The sequence below is a fragment of the Pelodiscus sinensis genome, chromosome 4 (genome assembly GCF_052426305.1).
Source record: "Pelodiscus sinensis isolate ZL-2025 chromosome 4, ASM5242630v1, whole genome shotgun sequence".
Taxonomy (NCBI): Eukaryota; Metazoa; Chordata; order Testudines; family Trionychidae; genus Pelodiscus; species Pelodiscus sinensis.
In genome coordinates, this window is record NC_143055.1 from 105,087,630 (window position 1) to 105,108,727 (window position 21,098).

At 41.3% G+C, this 21,098-nt stretch overlaps 1 protein-coding gene across 5 annotated transcripts in view; it reads left to right on the plus strand.

Annotated features, from left to right (window-relative positions):
* The window catches only part of ZGRF1 (zinc finger GRF-type containing 1), a 62,143-nt gene that overhangs the window by 12,929 nt on the left and 28,116 nt on the right, over positions 1 to 21,098 (plus strand). For 4 of the 5 annotated variants that reach the window (XM_075929746.2, XM_089778040.1, XM_089778042.1 and 1 more), the window contains 10 exons: positions 831 to 920; positions 1,334 to 1,516; positions 2,410 to 2,515; positions 2,600 to 2,679; positions 3,422 to 3,575; positions 4,523 to 5,181; positions 11,336 to 11,523; positions 12,353 to 12,489; positions 15,359 to 15,505; positions 18,449 to 18,563. In XM_075929746.2, coding sequence (XP_075785861.2) covers positions 831 to 920; positions 1,334 to 1,516; positions 2,410 to 2,515; positions 2,600 to 2,679; positions 3,422 to 3,575; positions 4,523 to 5,181; positions 11,336 to 11,523; positions 12,353 to 12,489; positions 15,359 to 15,505; positions 18,449 to 18,563 — 1,859 coding nt within the window. The remainder of the gene's footprint in view (positions 1 to 830; positions 921 to 1,333; positions 1,517 to 2,409; positions 2,516 to 2,599; positions 2,680 to 3,421; positions 3,576 to 4,522; positions 5,182 to 11,335; positions 11,524 to 12,352; positions 12,490 to 15,358; positions 15,506 to 18,448; positions 18,564 to 21,098) is intronic. The other variant, XM_089778041.1, reaches the window with a different exon arrangement.

Here is a 21,098-nt window from a genome sequence, read left to right on the forward strand (position 1 = left end):
TGATCTTGCATTTTGTACTATATTTTTTATGTTAAGAGCTTATCAGGATATTTAAATCAAAATATCCAGAGTTATATGAGATACCATAAAAGTGGGACATCTTTTGAGGGATAAGCTAACCACTGTATGTTTTGGAATGGTAAGAAATGTCTCCTTTGTGTAGGTCAGTGTTTCTTAAACTGTTCTGTAGTACACCAGTGTGTGGCAAGGCAGTTGGAGGTGTGCCATGGAGAACAACAGAATTCAAAATTGCCACCCTTAAAAGGGCAGGCGAATTTTCTTTCCCTCAATAACTTTCCCCCAGCCCTTTATTCAGTAATTATTTCTTACATGGTTTCTTAACATCTTCCTCTGGAGCATCTGTTTACTTCTAGAAGAAGGACACAGGACTAGATAGATCACTTGCCTGATCCAGTGTGGTGATTCTTATGTTCATACTGAGTTTAATTTTTTCTGTCCTTCCTACAATGGTTAATCTAAGGTATTGGTAGGAAAACTTAAACTGCTTCAGCTTTCTTCTATATACCATCTACAAAATGTGTGAATATGTACTTTGAAATAGTTTAAATATTGTTTGGAAATTACAATGGGGGAAGCTGAAGAGCAAAATTATAGAACAGAAATTTTTAAGAATAATGGCAGTCATATTCTCCACTTTATAGAAGACGACATCTGCCAGAAATATCTTGAAATATATATCCAGGTTAAATGTTAAATTCAGAACTTTCTCCAGGAAACAGGTTTCCAGACAGAATTTCCTGCAAATTGACTATGTACAGATTAAACGATTGTACTGACTGACTAATTTATTCCTGGTGTTTTGTATCCAGCAATCATCTATGAACAATGACTTAGAGAAATCTATTTCTGCTCACTGGCCCGGTAGTACAGCTAAGAGAATTTTTGACTACCAACCAAAGGTACAGTCTATAAAGTTTAAGTGCTAACAATACACTATTTAAAAATTTAAGATAATGGTTAATCATTTTTAACAATTCTCCAACTAATGAAATTTTTAATATTTATTTTAGGCCTTCCCACTTGTTTGCCTTTTACTATATCTTTCTGTATGCAGTTCATTATGGATTACAAATTCATAGTTCATTAAATGAGACACGGTGGTCACAATTTTCTATAAAATTAAAAATAAGGATAATCATTTATGATGAGACTCAGAGACATGAGTTAATGCTTTCCCTACACAGTATTGTAAGTGCAAACAAATTGTTTTTCCTTTGTATTTACAGAGAATAAATATGTAAAAGATCTAAATGCTAAACATTGTTGCTAAGCAGTTTTTGCTTTCATTTAATAATCACAATATATTGTATAGCCAGTTGAATTTCAAGGGCACCAGGTACAAGGATCAGCAACTAGTGAGTTAATGATGAGACTTCCCTACTCAGAGCTAGGATGGAATCAATATCCAGATACTATTGACCATGAAAGCCTCACAGACAATTACTTAATGTCACCCCAGCTTCCAAGCAGTTCTACCGTGACTGGCTTAATACAGGTAAAATGAAGTTTGTTTTAGTTGCCTTTCCTTCAGTCTAATCCAAGAAAAATCACATGAAGAGACTATTGAGGAGAACTAGCTATTGAAATTGCCATAAATATATCAGAATCACTAAGCCCTAAAAAAGATAGATTGTGTTCAAAGTTTGCTTATTGATTACTCTTAAACAATGATTCTACAGATCTTTGCTGAGGCCTTGTTCATATGAGTAAGAGTTTATAAAACTGAATTTCTGATTTTATTTCAATTAGTATCTCTGACCAGTGAAACACACACATTTATAACATGAAGTATTAAATGAATACATTCATCCCAGAGAAAAGCAACCACGACCAATGTTGCCTCTAATCTTTTCCATCCATGTGCAGAATACATTTTAATGTGCACCAACATTTGTGTGAATGTGCACCACTAGTAGCAACAAAAATCCTAGCTGTGGGCACTCTGCTAATCTCTCCTGAGTGACAGCACAAGTGCTCAGTTTACAGGAAACACAGAACAAAACCTTTCAAAATTTACTTGGGGGAGGGGCAATAGTGTGGCATTCTATTCTGATCTGTTCTTGATAGTGGCATTTGCAACTGTGTAGTCCTGTTGAAATATGATGTACTTTACTGTCCTGAATTAAGAGGAAAAAAATTCTGTCTGGCTCATTGAAACCAAGTATGTAAGTCAGGACAGATTCCTGGAGTATTGTACCATCCATTTCTCCAGAACAGTATCCCTTACAGTACTGAAGAAACTAGCAGAAAGCCATTTATGTGTCCTTCTACAACAGCAACATCACTAGTGCAAAAAATTATTTTTGATTGAAAACAGGGTATTTCCACTTATTTTGAAAGATGAGTAATATTTTATCAGATTTATCAAGTTAGTTTTTTTTTCTGAAGTCCCCAGGCTCAAGATGTCTTCCAGAAGATGGTCTAAACTTTATTACAGGAGATAATTTTCAAAAGAAATCTGAATTTATTGAAGACCCACTCACCAATCCATCTTGTAAGTAAATGTGAAGTGACCATTACTTTGACCCTCCAGAAAGATTATTCCAGTCTAAATGTTGTCTTTTTTTCCCCCTCCCAGCACTGAAGTTGAATGCTATGACATCTCCTTCTGATTTTAATTTGGGACATAAAGAGTGGACTTCATGGAAGCCCAACAAGGTGCAAATAGGCTGTTTATTATAGGCCTCTTTCCCTATAATGATCATAATAGTAGTACAAGTTGGATCTTGCTGGTCTGGTCCCTCTTGGCGGCCATGCTGCTACCAGGCTAGGGCTCCAGTCTGCCCCTGCTGCTGCCTCAGTCCGCGGGGGCTCTCTGGCCATGGCGCTCCGGCACCAGTGGGGCCAGAGCGCCACAGCCATAGCTGCGCAGTTGGGGCAGAGCTCCGCAACCTGGGGCAGAGCTCTATCGCTGCAGCAAGAGTTCCATGACCATGGCCAGGCTACAGTTCCCTGGCCACTGCTGGGGTTGGAGCTCTCTGACCAGGGTCGGAAGTCCATGCCCATGACCAGGCTAGAGCTCTCTGCTCACTGGGGCCAGGGAGCCTTGCTCGGGCCAGAATTCCCCGCCATGCTGCCCTGACATACACACTGGACCTCCTGGCTGAGTTGCTGGTGTCCCTTGTGGTGCTTCTGTCCCACCACCAGCCATCCCTCTTCCTGGGCTCTGTGGTCTAGGAACATCCATGGTCCATGCTGGACTATGGATGTTGCTGGACCAGGGAGTCCCAGTTAAGGGTGGTACAACCTGTATCAGATATCTGTATGGTATCTTGTTAGATGCCTCTCAGAGTTCAAGGAAGTGTTTCAGTTGTAAACAATGTTGTGATATAGTACAAAACAGTAAAACTCAAATTTGTTTCTCTTAATTTACCTTTACAAATTTATTCCTTATGTTTAGGTGTTCTCAACAGTGCAGCAGCATGCTTCATTGAATTCTGACTCTATGTCCCCAACTCCAAGGAGTGAAGAAAATATAATAGACATACAAGAACAGATGTCCGTGACGTCCAGAGCTTTACCAAGCGATAAAGAAAATTCAGCATGCTTTTTCAGTGAGAAAAATATTCTTTATAATTACAGGTTATGCTTCTTTTGCCTGCAGAGCTTTGAGGCTTTGTGGCACAGAATATGTTCAATTACATAAATTTGCTACTGTACAATTGATCTTGAGTGTACTAAGTGCTTTCTGGTATATGTCAAGCTCCTTTAACTTCCATTTGTTTCAGGTGTCATCTAGAATGTTTGTGTAAAGCTGTAAATAGCAATTAGCTAAAGTATCTTGCTAACCTGGACAAATTAATTAGGGCAATGTTATACTCTGTTTTTTTTCCTGCAATAGTATTTCCTCCAAACCCTAAAGAAAATCAAATGTTTTCTATAAAGGCATTGACTGGAGCTGAAAGCCAAGCAATCACCTTTAGTAAATTTATTTTATTTGCCTTTTTAAATTTTCTTCCATTTACCCTACTTTTAGTGACTGTGTTAACACCTTGGACTGTTATTTCTTCTCATGTTGAATTTAAGCAAAAAGATTCTTGTCATTCCAGAATCTTATTTTTTCCACATGGGACAGTACTGACTTTTTTGGTTTTTTATTTCTGATAAATGTTAATGCTGAAATCCATGATTTTTTTGAAAGCACGTAGCTGACCCAGCCCTTAGTTCCAAATATGTATTAGTAACTGCAGCAATAGAGGCTATACGGCCAGAGTTCTGAAACAATATTTACAAAATACACTTCTTTAGTGGGACTCAGTTTTTGTTTGAAAATAGGAAATTAAACTATTTAACAACTCCATTTGAAATGATTATTAAATGCTGGTATTTACTTTGGTACTCTTTAGAGTACAGCAGCATGAAGGGCTTACTGCCTAGAGTATACACATGAAGTCAGGATGCATGAGGAAGGTGGAATATTTAGCTTATTCTGTGTGTCTAAGATAAAATAGTGTCTGAGGGATTGGTGCAGCAGATTGTTAAAGACATATTTGCCTTATAGGAACAGAGGATTCTTGCTGTTCAGAAGATGGTGACCTCTTAAGCCTCCAGTCTGCACTTAGAACAAGAACTCCACTTATCACTGTTCCTGCCACTGGAGAGACTCCTGAATCAGAAGTTTATTCATGTGTAATGGACTGTGAGGAAGTCCAGCAATCCTTTGGGTCTCCAATAGCCAACGTTTATGGCCAGCCAGCAGTGTTTCCTGTCTCTGATTTTGGGCCTGAGGACAGGAACTATGAAACCTCTGTAGAGTGCTCGGAAGGGAAGTTGATACAGCCAGTGGTTTCTAATGTGACTTCACAAAACAGACAAAGCAAGTGGCTGAAATATCAGAACACAGCTCAGTGTGATTTGATAACTCAAAACAGAGGTGATGTGAAAGTGACTGATGACTTCTGTGCTGAGAATGTCTTTGGAATGCCCCTTGCTGACACTAGACAGAGTCAGAGTGATGCCATGAATAAAAGCCTTCCAGACTCTGTGCATCTGCAAAGGATAAGAGGCATACTTGGTAAACATGGCAGAAATTTTAGCAGCCAAGATTCTGTTTCAGAAGGGAAGATACTTTCTCTGCACTTAAAGCAAATTCCTATTGCTGAAGAAGCACAGAAGGTGTTAGGTCAGCTGACTCACCATTGTGTAATGGGAGACAGTCAGGTGTGTAACTATTCAAGCAGACTGTATACCCTTACTACATGTTTGCCCCACTGGCAATGCATGTCTGGCTGTCCTATCTGGAGCAGGTCTGGCCAAAATAATCATCCTTACAATAGAGTCATGAAATTTTACCAGTTCAGGTCATTCACAAACCCCCACACCTGCTTATGTGGAAGAAAAGATCAATGACCAGATATCTGTGTTTAAAAAAAAGGTCTGGCATGGAAAGATTTGCCAGGGAGAATGGTACAATATATTTATTGATAAAAAATAGCTTACTGAGCATTTCAACTGTATTTGTCTAATCTCCTTTGGGATATTACAGCTAAATATAGAATTTTCTATATACTGGTTGCTACACAATGCCAATTGATAGTTCACTGTAGAGACTAATAAAAATATAGATGGTATCATGAGATATCATGATGGTATCATGGTATTTTCAAAACTGGACCAACCCTTAAACGCCATTCATCTAAACAAGTGAATTGTGATACCATCTACATTTTTTGTTAGTCTCTATCACAACCTACTTGTTTAGATGAACGGTGTTTAAGGGGTCGGTCCAGTTTTGAAAATACCACGATGCCATCATGATCTCTCATGATACAATCTACATTTGTGTTAGTCTCTAAGGTGCTGCATGACTATTTATTGTTTTTAAAGTTTTTCCAATTTCAGACTAACATGGCTACCCCTCAAACTTTTTAATTCATGGTTCAGTTATCATAAAAATGTTTTTGTGTGACTAACTCCTGGTTCATCCACTGCCACGTATAGACTTGTACGCCCTGAATTTTGATGTCACGCAGGTAACAAGAAGCCATTTGTGGTGTTAAGTTTTTGTCCATAATTGGCAAGGCCACTTTCAGTAATTGGTTATTCTGATTGAGAACACATTTTTAGCACACAAACATCAAATGGAAATAGATAATTTATAGGCAAATAACATTTGGATGTGCCTATACTTCCTTATGCATAAACATAAACATAGTATTGCACTAGATATTTCCAGATTCTACGTTATTTGGTTGTTCATAATGATTGTGCCCAAACTGTTCTGAGAAAAATACTTTATTCTTATTTTCTTTAATTTTTGATGGGGGGGCTACTCCAAGAATTTGAAAAGTGGTCAAGGGCTGCACTCTTCCATATTAATGGAGTCGATGCAGGGCCTGGGATGGAGGTTGGATGCAAAAGGGAGCTTGCAGTAAGGGACTGGGATGCAAGAGAGGGTGTGGGGTCTGGGAGGGAGTTTGGGTGAAGAAGGCAGTTGTGACCTGGGTTAGGGGTCTAGGATGCAGGGGCTTAGGTTGTGACCTTGGCAAGAGAGGGTTGTGACCTGGGGAAGGGGACTGGGGTGCAGTACCTGGGAAAGGATATGGGGGCAGAGGGTTTGGGTTATGTGGGGTAGGAGTGTTGAAGGGGGGCCAGAAGGTTTGGGTTGTGACCTAGGGCAGGAGGAGGCTGTTATCTGGGGCAGGAGATTGGGGTGCAGGATCTGGGAGGGGATATGGGTGCAGGAGGGGCAGAGGGTTTGGGTTATATGGGGTAGGAGGCAAAGGACTGGGGTGCTGAGGCAGGTTCTGGCTGGGAGACTTACTTGACTGCCAACCAGCAGCCTTCTCAGACTCCCTGCCTGCCCCGCCCCTGCACTGGACTGTTCTTTTTGAACAGCTAAGTGCAGAAGGAGAGGGAGAAGGACGTTTCACAAACTGCCTGTTGACTAGAGGAAGCTCCCATTGGCCAGAACCAGCCAATGGGGTTGTGCTGGGAGTGGGGGCAGCACATGAAGCCTCTTCTCCTTCCCCCAGATTCACAGCTCTTCAAACAGAGCCCCATAACATCTGCTTTTCTCAGTAGCATGCGGGGGGGGGGGGGGGGCAGGCAGGGAGTTTGCTGAGGCTCCCCACTGCCTCCAGAGGCCAGATCTGGTGGCTTGTAGGGATGTTTAGTTAATTAATCAAAATGTATTGAATAGTCGATGGGATTTCCACTGACTATTAGATTAGTCCATAAGAACTTCCATGTTCTGCCTTTGAAATGTACAAGAGACCCAGCGGGGACTATTGTGCATTTTAAAGCTGGAACGCCGTGTGGAGCCTGGTGTCAGCGGGACTTTATGCTGGCCCCAGGCTCCATGCTGCATCCCAACTTTGAAATGCACAAGAGTCCCCTCTGGGTCTCTTGTACGTTTCAAAGGCGGAACATGGAAGTTCTTATGGACTAATCGAATAGTCGATGGAAATCCCATTGACTGTTTGATTAGTTAATCAAAATTTAACATCCCTACAAGCCACCAGATTCAGCCTCCAGACGCAGCGGGGAGCCTCAGGCAGACTACCTGCCTGCCCCCCACATGTTGCTGAGAAAAGCAGCTGTTACATTTCAAAGTTGGCACTGCTCTGCCCCTGCCTCCTCCCATGGAGCTGGAGCGAACTGGCTTTTAAGCTGGCTCCCTCCAGCACCCCTGCACTTCCCCTTACTTGCTGTCTCTTTGTGATAGAGGCAGTGAGGTGGGGGAAGTGACTAGTTGCTTACATCCCTAGTGTCTTGATGGGCCTTTATCTGGCTTGTGGAGGGTATTTTGCCCAGACCTGACAGACTGTTCATACAAATAAGAATGTTGTTAAGTTGTAAATGTTATGAAAATAGACTACTGCATTTTGAAACAAGCTGTCATCCACTTTACCATTAAAAGAGAACCAATCATATTTTTTAACAACTAAGTGCTTGAGAAATATCAAGAGATGTTCTTGAGTTAGGAACACAAAACAGTGGATTGAATGAGTGGACAGAAGAGTGGTCAGAAGTCCTCAACTTTAGAAATCAAGAAAATAGATATTTGAGAACTTGTGAAGATTTGTTTCCAGGCACAAACCTGGGAGGTCATAAATCAGCCCCCAAATAATAAGGGAACCCCACAAATCTTTTGAACTGTAGAATTGAAGCTAGTCTTGCTGTACTGCAGAAGTGGTGCTAATTACAGATTGGGTGGAATTCATCTCTGTGTTAAGGACTGCCATGGTGCCTTACGCATCACTTAACTTCCACTAAAGCTCTCAAAATGTCACTTAGATTGTTCATAACTTGGTGCAGACTCTCAACAGAGGTGTGAATTTCACTTTGCTTAGCATACTGAAAATGAACATGGTAGTATTGTAAGTGCTCTCCAAAGCCTTAGTTGTGCCAAATTATATGTGCTTATCTTTACTCATCTGGGCAGTCCCTCTGAAATGAATCAGACTGCTTCTCTTCTGCATACGAGTTATGAATCAAAATTCCTTCTATTAGTAATTTATTTCATAAAAGAAGAAGGGGATCAGGGAAGTATTTTAATGCCCTTTTTTTTTTAAACTTTCCAGGACATCTCTTTCTCTGAGCTATCTTTTCCTAGTGGGGATAAAGTAAAATGTACTAATCTTCCTAAAAGGCAGACTTACATACCTACTGTGTTTCAGTCTCATGTTCATTACAAGCAGATCTTTACAGCTGCTTTGACAGGTATGGCTGACATATGAAAAATAATAAATTCATAGGTTGCGATTTTTTCATTTCTAAAATTTTTACAAAGTGAAAAAGTGGTATGTTATGTTAATGTTATATTTGAATCTGTTTTGGCACTTAACTGGCTTCCCTGTCCACATATCTCAGTTATGTTATATACAGGCCATCCTCACTAATTCCAAGATACGTTAAAAAAAAACTTGGACTTATAGTGAAACAACTTAAAGCAAGGGGGGAGAGAGGGGATTTCCCCATGGCAGACTTCCATTTGCGCAAATTGGTGGAGGGTTTTGTGTGTGACTTAAGAACAGAGAATGGGAGGACTTATAACGCATCAGTTCCTACAAGTGTCAACAACTTTACTGCGGAACAGGGCAACTTATAGCAGAGATGCCCTATAATATATACATTATTATAGTTGAGAATATTAGGCCCTTTGCATATTCTGTCCTTGACTATTTATTTAAAGAAGAATGTCATATGCAAAGTAGCAATAAATGTAGCTTTCTTAAGTATTGCATCTTCATTGTGGGGAGGGGGAGGGAATGATAATTTCTATTTTAGTAAGTCTGACAACAGTGGATTAAAACTGATAGTTTTTAATACAGTTTTTCAAGAATAGACAGGCTGAACTTCTCCTCTGGTCTGATGTCTAGCCCAAGGCCTATACACCACAAAAGTCCCACATCAAAATTTGTACCTGAAGTCTTCTTCAGGTGCAGTCATTTTAATATGCAATAGGGATGTTGTTAACCGTTAAGCATTACCATTACCAGGTGATACTTGCTAGTTATAGTTAACTAGCAAGGGGTTGGAACAGGAGGGGAGCACTCCAGCCCAGCTAGAACAGTCCTTGTCTGCAGTAGGGATGTCAGTGAGAATACAATTAACTGATAAGCCTAGGCTTATTGGTTATTCTTATCGACTACATACAGTCTCCCCCCTTTCTGCTTCTATAGCAGAGGCAGCAAGGGGAGCAGGAGCCAGTGCAGTGGGGAGCTAGCTTTTGAACTGGCTCCCCATGAGCACCAAATGCACAGAGCTGCCTGCCCTCCCCTACCCCAGCGCTGCTGCTTGTGATAGAGGGGCAGCAGCATGGAGGGCGAGGGGGCAGGCGGGAGCTTTCCACGCATATTGGTTCCCATGAGCCTCTCTATCAGATACGTGTGGAAAACTGGCTTTTAAACCGGCTCTCCTTGTGTGCTGGCTCCGCAGAGCAGCCTACCCCCCTTACCGCATTGCTGCGTCTATCAGAGGCAGTAGCATGAGTGGCGGGGCAGGAGAGGCTTCCGCGGAGCAGCCTCTGTCTGTGGGGGACCCAGGCTCGCTGTGGACAGAGGGCAGGAGAGGCTTCCGCGGAGCAGCCTCTGTCTGTGGGGGACCCAGGCTCGCTGTGGACAGAGGGCAGGAGAGGCTTCCGCGGAGCAGCCTCTGTCTGTGGGGGACCCAGGCTCGCTGTGGACAGAGGGCTGCTCCATGGGATGTTAGCGCAGTCTCTGTCCATGGGGAGCTTGGACCCCCCCCCTTGGATGGGCTGCTGCCGCCTCTATCAGAGGCAGCAGCATGGAATGGCAGGGGGCTCCCCACTGCCTCCAGGGACTATTGAATAGTCATGTAGCCAATAATATTTTATGCATTTACACAACTATTCAGTTAATCACTAGCATCCCTTGTCTGCAGTGAGCTCAGCCTGGGCGAACTGGAAACAGCCCCCATCTGCAGCATGCCCAGGCTGGGCCTGCTGTGGACCGGGCTGCTCTGGTCAGGCTGGAACAGCCCACCTGTCTCAGTTTAACCAGTTAAACATAATGTTGAACAGATTAACAAATTAATTGGGATTTTACATCCCTAATATGAAAATACTTACATTTATTACATACCTTAGTGGGACATATGGAAATAACTAACTAGCTTGCCTATGCAATTTCTAAATTGTTCATACTCAGAAGATGTTGTTACATTTTAGGTGCCAGGTTTAGATCTTTGAAATAGATCCTTCTATTTTTCAGATCGATAGTAACAGTTAAGATGCATTTGTTTTACCTTCAAACAAAAATTGTGTACAGTTATCTTAATATTCCCTCTTTTTATTTAAAGAACATTTAAACATACTGCTTTTTGAGCAGTCACAAAGACTAAACAAGGCTCTTTCCAACGTGAACATGACTTTTTGCACTTCAGTGAAAAATGGGCACAAGGAAAATAATGAAAACTGTGTTCCACTCTGCAATCACAAGCATCCAGCAAAGCTTGCTATGGTTAAAAAAGAAGGTCAAAATAAGGTGCTATTTGCTTCTTTTTTATGGTACTTAGATTATATTCTGTAGACACTTACAAATGAATGTGAATTATATTTTATATATATATTTTACATTTTTATATAACTATATATAGTTACTTTGATACTTCATTTTCTAAATTTAATTTGCTAATTATCAGATTGGATTCTGTGGATAGTGATGAATGACAGTTCAAATTATAGAAGTGAGTGATTCTGCAAAGCTGCCTCATTTTCCAGCAGATTCATGGAGCATACTGAAAAAGCATATTTGTTTTCTTATTTTGAGAACATACACTGTGGGTTAGTCAAATTGTATGTCGATTTATAATTTTTAAATACAATTTTGATGGCTTGTCTTTGTTCTAGGGTCGCCTTTTTTATACCTGTGATGCCCCCAAAACTGACCAGTGTAAGTTTTTCAAGTGGATAGAAGATGTGAACCCAGGACAGCTAAAATCCAGACCCAGTTTAATGCTTCATGATATAAAGAGTATTGGAGCTTACCTCAGATGTCAAAAGATTTCCCTCTATGAGGAATGCCAGCTCTTGGTGAGGTATACTGGAATACAAGATAACTCTTATACTATAGTACCATATGAAGTGTAACCTTTGAAAATACCCAGGTATAAATGTTTTGTTGTTGTAATGCCATTGACCTAAGTGGAATTATACCTCAAGCTTTCCATTAAAAAACAAAACCAGAAAACCAAAACTAGTCCTCCTGACTTTGGAGATAAATAAATTTAAAATGATTTTGTGGTGTTTTCTGAGTCAGATGGCTGGCCAATTTTAGTGCTTTTAAAGCAGCCCATTGTCAAAGATGTCAGTATCATGCTACTGCAGAAATTTATGGGCAGTAGCAGAAGCAGCTGCTGAAGAAGTTCATGATTACTCAGTCTCTAGGTATAACGTGTAAGCTTGACAATGGATAGAAAATTAGGAGGGCTGTTCTTGAAACAAACCCTTTTAATTGGGAATTTCCCCCCATTTTTATAGAAATTGCTTAAATGTTTAAAGTTTTCTAACCAGCTCTGAAAATTACACTTAGCATGTCCATGCTTGCCTTGCTCCTGAAGGAAAGCAAGTGTTTATGTTCTCAAAGTTAGTGTTTTCATATTCAGCTACATAACTAATAACAAATGGGGAAAGTAGTTACATTCCCATTTCTTATGAGATTAAGTAGGAGGAAGGGAAGAAATAGCAAAGAAGAATTTATTAATAGGTATGTTTCGAAATCTTCCAAAAGAGAAAAATACAGTAGCTGCAAAACTATTAAAACCTTTAATATTTTTTGCAGTTATTTTACAAGATTAATGATTTGTTTCTTATGATGAATCAAATTAAATGCTAACTCTTGAAATAATCGTTATTTTTAAAAAACAGAAGAGCCTTCGATGTTCAAAGAAAACATAATAAGCTAAAGACATTAATGATTGCAAATGCTACATTTGATGGGGATTCGAAAAGCAAGCTATACCTTAAATTGAGCAGAAAGGAACACTCCTCCATGTACAGCAGAGGTAAGTGAATCTGTATTTCTGTGGCAGGTCTAACTGGTTGCTGTTTTGTCTTCAAAGTGTTCTGCTATAGCATTTGTCACAGGAGAGAAAAACCTCAAATTATTGAATCCTGACTAACAATGAAGCTTTGTTTTGATTTTAGAAAGGCAGCTAGATATCTCATTAAGTCATCTAGTTGACTATCCAATAAGCTTATGCTTACTGGATAGTCAAATTGTTGCTTACATCCCTAGAATTATCAGTGTTTGAATGTGACGATTTTAAAGAAGGCTCAGGTCACAGCAATTGGGATATATTATTTAATCATTTTCTGATAAATAAATCCTGCCTTCTTAAAGTTCTCTGCAGATTCATTTGGTTAAGGTGTTTTTCCACTTCTTGACTTATTTGGTGTTGTAGTCTCCTGTTTGACAGATGTTGCATTCCACTCAAGTGGGTGTACTTCAGTGGTAGATGGGGTGATTCTCATATCTACATAATTTATGCACTTTGAGATTTTTGTAATTTAAAGTTATTATAACACTATAGGACAAATCAGCAGACGTGCATTCAGAAGTCATGGTTTGCCTTCCCAGTTACTGAAGCTGTGTGAACCAACATCTTACTTGCATTCACAGAAGTATGTGCATGCCAGAATTGGGCAAGAGCAAGTGTGTGAGCATGTGCATATGCACACAGCTTAGAAAACTTGAGTTATTAACAATTCAGAATCTTCCTATGTTCTCTATTGAATGGCAGTCTGCCATCTACTATATGATTAAAAAGTATATCCTCTTAAGAATTTATAGAGCTTTTGCAGGCTACAGCACATCACTTTTTTTCCAGCACAGGACTCTTTAAAAGAGCAAAGGAAAATGTCTACTATAGAAAACTAAGAACCAGGTTTTTGACAACCTTAACCTTAACCTTCACCAGTAGCACCTTCCTCACCCACTAGTCCCTTAGACTTTGTTAGTACTAGGTGTAAAGTATTATCCAACACAAATAATCTACACCAGCATATTTCTCATTAGAACTGTTGTTGCTCAGGGGTGTGAAAAAAGCCACACCCAGAATAAGAACATTTTTAACAGCAAAAAGGTTTGATGAATCTACTGCCCCTTCTTGAAGGTCGCTTTATTTTGTTGCTGAGAGAGCTCTTACAGTGATAAAGAATGTCTGTACTGCACACCTTACACCCAGTGACTGCAGTGGCACAGGTCTGCTGTTGTAAGTTGTGCAGTGCAGATGTATTCTTAGGCACTCAGAATCTAGCCTGAAGAGGGTTTTGTTGGTGCTCTTTAGCAAAATGGCTGCTAAGCATAACTGTAGTTTGTAGTTAGCAACCATTGCCAGCCCCTATTTCTTTTTAGCAATTTGTTTGAAAAGCCTTAAGACACTTTAGATTACTATCAGGTGACTTATAACTAGTTACCAGAGGGAAGAATCTTTAGTAAATTAGTTGTATGCTTCCTGTAATTCATGCCAATAGAAGAAGGTATTAGGAACTTATGAATTATTCAATTACTCCTTTTCAAATGATGTACCAACACATCTTTTGAACCTTACCTCCCTGTCATGGGGCAGACTCCCCACCAGCACAGCTCCTGCTGGTCCCTCTGGGAATTAGCCTCTTGGTGCTGAAGCGCCTCCTTCTGGCTGGTGTCTCCCCATGTCTCTGCACTCTGGGTTCCTCTTCCTCTGTGTATCCCCAACCCTCTATGCCCTCCTTGCCTCAGAGACCCACTGCCACTCTTCATCTAGTCCCTTACTCAGAGCAGTCTGAAATGGCCAGCCATTATTGGCAAGGGGGTGTGGATTAAGGATGTTAAGGACTAGTCGACTATCCGATAAGCAAATGTTTATCGGATAGTCAGTCGACTAGTCTATTTCCCCCCTTGTTGCTTCAGAGCTCCGCGTGGCATTGTACCAACACAGTGCCATGGGCTCCATGTGGCATTTAAAATTGGCAGCGCAACATGGAGCCTGGGTGTCAACAGGGGAATCTGAGTGCTCCGCTGATCCCAGGCTCCATCAGGGCACTTCTGCTTTGAAATGCGCAAGAATCCCTGTTGGGATTCTTGTACATTTCAAAGCTAGCACACCGGGTGCTGCCTGGAGTCAGCAGGCCTTCCCGCTGGCCCCAAGCTGCACACAGAGTTCCGCCTTCCTCCCTTGAAATGTACAAGAGCGCCAGCGGGAGCTCTTGTACGTTTCAAAGTAGGAATGCTGAAGTGCCTATTGAGTAGTCGATGGAAATTCCATCAACTACTCAGCTAGTAAATTAACCAATATTTAATAGCCTTAGTGTGGATCTGCTGCCTTTGCCTCCCCTTGCTGCTTCTCTGCAGCCTTAGTACACTCAGGCCTTGCTTCAGGCCCTGCAGTTTGAGAGCTTGCCTAGCCAGAGCTTCCCCAACTCTGCCTGCCTTTCCCCAGTCCTGCCCTAACTACAGCCCTAGTATTCTCAGGCTAAGCAGCCTGGGAGTGAGGTCCAGCCAGAGCTCCCCAGTTCTGTCTGCCTCTTCCCAGCACAGCGCAGCCCTGTCTCAGGAAGCCTTCAGCTTCCCAGGCAGCCAGGTCCTTCCTATCCACCAGCCAGAACAAAAGTGTGTCTGCCTCTATCCATCCAGGAGCCTTTATTTATACTTCCCTCAGCTGGGCCCTAATTGCCTCATACCAGCCACAGCTGCTGGCTTCACAGCTTTAGCCATCTCCCAGGGCTGGGTTTTAACCCTTAAAGGGCCAGTGCAGGGCAGATGCCCCATCACCCTTCCCCCCTTTATTTTAAAGCGTATTAATAGCTTAATTTGCAAAATAATGACTTGACTGTTTTTAAAACCTTGTTATAGCAGAAACTAAGTGAAAAATTGATTTCTTGTTTTTACAGATGATCTGTGGGTTGTTTCAAAGACTCTAAACTTTGAATCCCTGAACACTTTCATTGCATGTAGTGCTTTCTTTGGACCATCATCTAGCAATGAAGTTGAATTATTGCCTCTGAAAGGCTATTATTCCTCCAATTGGTGCTCAAATAGTGAGTTTTATTCCAAAAAAATTCATTATAATAATAGAACAATATCTGTGAAAAAGTGTTCGAGTACGGATGAAGAGTGAGTGGACTGTTTCTAAAATATGTCACTCTGTTATTTATTATTTGGTTATCTAAACTGTATAAGCAGGGCTCAACAAACCGCTGAATCTACTCGCCCGTGATGAGAAGATTTCAGCCGGTCGCTCCGTGCACCCTATGCATTGGCGCTTCGCACATGTGCAGTGCCGGTCTGGCGCATGCGCGGTGCGGGGCTGGCGAATAGCTCTCGCTGAGGTTTGTCAAGCCCTGTGTATAAGTACAAAGTATTATTTTCAGGTTAGTCACTTAAGCAATTACAAACATAATAACGGCCATACTGGATCAGACCAAAGGTCCATCTAGCCCAGTATCCTGTCTCCTGACAGTGACCAATGCCAGGTGCCCCAAGTGAGTGAACTGAGCAGGTAATCATAAATGGTCCATCCTTTGCCATCCGTTCCCAGCTTCTGGTGAACAGAGGGTAAGGACACCATTTCTCCCCATCCTGGTTAATAGCCAGTGATGCAAGTAGGCCAGTACTGTGCATTCTACCAGCAAGTTATTTGTAGCCAGTACAGTATACTAGGGGGCTACGTCTACATTGGCCCCTTTTCCGGAAGGGGCATGTTAATTTCACAAGTCGTAATAGGGAAATCCGCGGGGGATTTAAATATCCCCCGCGGCATTTAAATAAAAATGCCCGCCGCTTTTTTCCGGCTTTTAGAAAAGCCGGAAAGGAGCGTCTACACTGGCCCCGATCCTCCGGAAAAAGCGCCCTTTTCCGGAGGATCTTATTCCTACTTCGAAGTAGGAATAAGATCCTCCGGAAAAGGGCTTTTTTTCCGGAGGATCGGGGCCAGTGTAGACGTTCTTTTCCGGCTTTTCTAAAAGCCGGAAAAAAGCGGCGGACATTTTTATTTAAATGCCACGGGGGATATTTAAATCCCCCGCGGATTTCCCTATTACGACTTGTGAAATTACCATGCCCCTTCCGGAAAAGGGGCCAGTGTAGATGAGCCCGGGATGTCAACATGTAGTGGACTGCACGATTAACCAATAAGACTAGACTTATTGGTTAATCCTCTTGACTACATGCACTTCCTCCCCCCCCCCACCTTGCTGCCTACATCAGATAGAGGCAGCACAGTGGGAGGTACTTCAAAGCGGCATCACCACATGGAGCCCGGGGTCGGAGGGGGACTACCCTGCTGATCCCAGGCTTTGGTGCTTTTGTTTTTGAAGTGTAGCAACAGCCATAGTTAACATTTACCCAATACTTAACATCCTTACTTCCCATGAGCACCAGCTCTGCAGAGTTGCCTGCCTCCCTCCCGTGCTGCTGCCTTTATCAGACACAGCAGTGTGCAGGGGAGGCTGCTGCAGAGCAGCTGTCTGTCTGTGGCAGGCTCAGGCTTCCTGCGGACAGAGGCTGCTCCAAGGCATGTGGGACAGCTTTTGTCTGCAGGAAGCTCCCCCTCCTCCCACTGCAGACAAGAGCTGTTACCGCCTCACACTGCTGCTTCTGTATCAGAGGCAGTGTGGGGAGGTAGGTGGGGAAGCAGCTGTGGGGAGGCAGTAGCGCAAGGTAGCAGGGGGCTCCCCTAGAGTGAAGCCAGGAGTTCACAATCTTCCAGGCCCTCCTACAGAGTCTATCGAATAATCATGTAACTGCAAAGTTTTGATCGGTTACATGATTATTCAATTAATTGATATCTAACATCTCTACAGTGTACTGGAAAGATTCCTTGCTGGCCATCCCAAATAGGGATTTGAAAGGTTAACCAATAAGCTTCACCCTTAATGCTGAAGTTACAAATAAGCCAACAAGGAAGTAAGTAGGAACTCTGTATAGTGCAGTGTATGTTCTTTCTGGAGCAGGTTAGAACCCTATACCTGTTGATATTATTCTGATACAACTTTAAGAATGTACACCAATACAGTATTCAAGAAAGTTGTTTTCAACAGTTTTGTTAAAGGAGGTACACTTCACATACTAAGTTACTTGTCTAATAGATTGAAGAATAGTCAGAAATACCAATGTGAGTATGTGCATTGTGGCCAAACTTAACATTTCTATCCTAGCCAGAGGCCCAAAATTTAATGTGAGTTTTGCCTTGTGTAAGAACCACAGGGTTGGGCCCCTTCACTTTTCCATTCCTTGACTATTGTGTTTAGCTTTGTCATTTTAATGTTTTAGTATAAAGGGTTTACATTTATTTTCCTTGTAGATTTTAAAACTCAAAAGCCTGCCTGTGGTATTGAAGTAGGGGCTATTTCATGCTACTATGATCTATTACATACTGAAAACCTCAATGGAGATGTTAAACTAAGCATGTTTAAAGGCTGTTGAATTGCAGTTCAGGGGTTGGGACTTGGCTAGGTCCCTCCCACTTTTTGGAATCCTGTGGCCTGGGTTCCAGCTTCAGCGGAAATTTTTCAACTTCTGTTTAACAGCCCTGTAACCTGAGCCACCTGGCACAAGCCAGCTGCAAGTGTCTTAATTGCAGTAAACTCATGGTATGTCTATAATTGTTTTGTACAAATGCTGCCACTTGCCAAAAAGATTGAGCTATTTAGCTGATCAAAGATGGCCATCTATGTATTGTATTCAAGCTTTAGACGATGATGAGATAATTTCCTTAAAATACAGAGTAAATGCTGAGATTTTGTATCCAGGTTTCTATCCCTGAAGGATTTTCATTCCAGAGCTACAAATCCCTCGAAATATAATAGGCTAAAAAGAAATTCTCATTGATCTTTTGCTCTAGAATACAAGGTTAAACATTGTAAAATATTCAATTTGGCTTCTATTACAGCAGGGAAAGTTATTTACTGAACATTACAAATGAATTACTAGATTGTTTTCTGTGGTTGACTACACTTGTTAACCTCCTCTAATCTTTCCAGTTATCGTTCATGCCTTGCTGGTTTGTAATGCTAGCACTGAGCTTACAGCTTTGAGAAATATAAAAGAGTACTTCAGTCCAGCTACTCTACCACTAATAAAATACCTACTAAAAATGTAAGTATAAATAATCATTGTACATGCAAACGGGCTTTTGTATGTGTTAAATAATAAGTGAATAGATGTGAAGGAACAAAGAAGGTTTCCTTTGTATTTACTAGACAAAAAGCAGGCTAAAAAAAAAAAAACCCAAACCTGGACAATGTTGTAGCTGTGTAAGTGATGTATAGTGAGTAGCTAATGTCATACTTCAATTCTCAATATATAATGCAAGTAATTCCTTGCTTACATTTCAGTCAAGAATTTGACATATTTGTTTTACTTACTGTTGGGAATAATTCTGGACACACTGGGTGCAGGTAAAAACAAGCAGAGGATTTATTGGTTCACACAGCTGGTGGAGTACTCATCAGGGGTTAACTCAGTGAGCACTAACTTAACCAAAACATACATTAGATCATATAGGTAGCAGATGGACGGAGGAGAAGTGATTTGATAGGTCTAGCAGCAGAAGTGAGATATGCACATAAGCCAATGGTCTATGACAGTTACACAGCATCTCCGCCCATTGCCAATTAAACATGTTATCATTAATACAGGTAGTTATTCCTAACAAGCTAAATAAGCCAACATAAACAAAGGCATGTTGATGGTCATTTTGTCGGCTGGAAATATAATGCGTCTCCTACGGGGGTGGAATTGCCTTGGCGCGATCTTTGGGATCCAAGCTTATTTTCTAGGAACAAAGCCAACAATGAAAAACAATCCCGCACGGTTGTTTGGTACTGGCCTTATCAAAGGCCCTTTTGGAATGTGGCTGCCAGAGGAACCAGGGTCACAGTAACTGCTGTACTGTATGCTTCCTAGAGCTGGCCTAATGATTTGAGATTTGAATTTGTCAGTTCTCAGCAAGATACCATGCGCTGCTTCAATTTACCCTACACTTACACACCTGTCCTACCCCTTATAATTTGGAGATTAGTATTTCACTACTTACTGATCACAGAACTGAGAAACTTTATAATACAAATTGAATGTCAAGGTCAGCCTTTATATTAAGTAGACTTCCAGTATTTTCTCCCTACCGTTGTAACATAGGAACAAATTCATGCCAAGGGTAAAAATCAGTGGAATATTCTCAATATTCCCAAGGTTATTTGTATTCAACATATAAGACATTTCAACTGACTTCATTAGAGTCATAATTCGCATGTATGTGACTTGTGTAACCATATAGAAATGTAGAACACTGATAAGTTTATCACATACAGTACAAATAGATATTCAAACTTTGATGCCATAAATGTCAGATTTCTCTTAAGTGAAAGATAGAGTTGTGTTAGAAAAACATGCAGGACTAAGAAATCACAGGAAAATTAGATTTTAAAATCTATATTCCCTAGTGGGAAAGAAAGGGGGCTAGAGAACCATTGATAAACATACTAGTAGCTTTTCAAACTTGGTGAGATTATGTTTAACAAACAGAAAATCTTTGGCCGAAATAATCAGTGAGTATATAGTTTGTTTTTAAAAACTGACAGTTAATCAATCTGTGCTTTAAACCAAAAATAATCTAAAAATCAGTTTGAGCAGAATTCATAAACATTTGGTAGCCATATAAATATTTCAGTATAGAAGAGAGAGCAGAAAAGATACTTAATGCTGTCCTAGTCAGAACTACAACAATGGCTGCCCATCGCAGGAGAGCCATAGCCTGTCATACGTCCAAGGCTGGTATAGGGGGCTCTGTCTGTGAGGCGGAGCGCTTCCCATATAAGGGCATGTAAATTACTGCTCTTCCCCTGCTCGCTCCACCCACTGCAGTGAAAGATCAGCCAATGAGCTGACTTGTGGTCAGGCCTGCTCACTCCACCCACTGCGGCAAAAACCAACCTATGGGGTGATATGTCCACAGGCAATAAAACAGGCAGCCGAACCCTCTCACACTGGGGATTACATCGTGTCAACGCCTGGCCTGATCACCCAGTCTCCTTTCACCCCCCGCTCTCAAGTCTGTTTGAGCGTACTTCGAGTTGGTCGACCTGAGTGGAGACAGTTTGTGAGCATGTGGCTGGTACTCGTGTTCCTGCTGTTTTCAGAATCGGTATAACCCCTTTCCCCCGCGATTATCCCTATCCCAATTGATTTTTGAGTTGCCCTCATTGCCTATCAAGTAACAGTAGTTTAAGAGTTATTGTGTTAGTTCTTTTAATAGTGGTTGTTAAGGTCTTTAACTGTTCTTTGTGTAATATAGTGTAAATAGTTAGACGTATGAACAACACCAGTGTGAATTCAACTGTTTCTAACCCCTGGGCAGTTATTGGGAATTATTATGATTTAGAAAAGCCTCAGGGAATTGTTTTATATTGTTTGATGATTTGTTTGTTTTTCATTCTGATGGTTGTCTGGCGACCACGCATGTGACTAAGTTTACAGTTATTAGGCACCAGAGTCCTCATCAAAATAAAATCAGTTTTTATTTTTCAAACGCCCAGTCGTGGTCTCATTCTTTCCGGCATCCCTTCGAACCTCGTGTATTGCGGGGACTGACAAATGCATAAACGTGATATTTAACATATCTAGAGGTAAAAG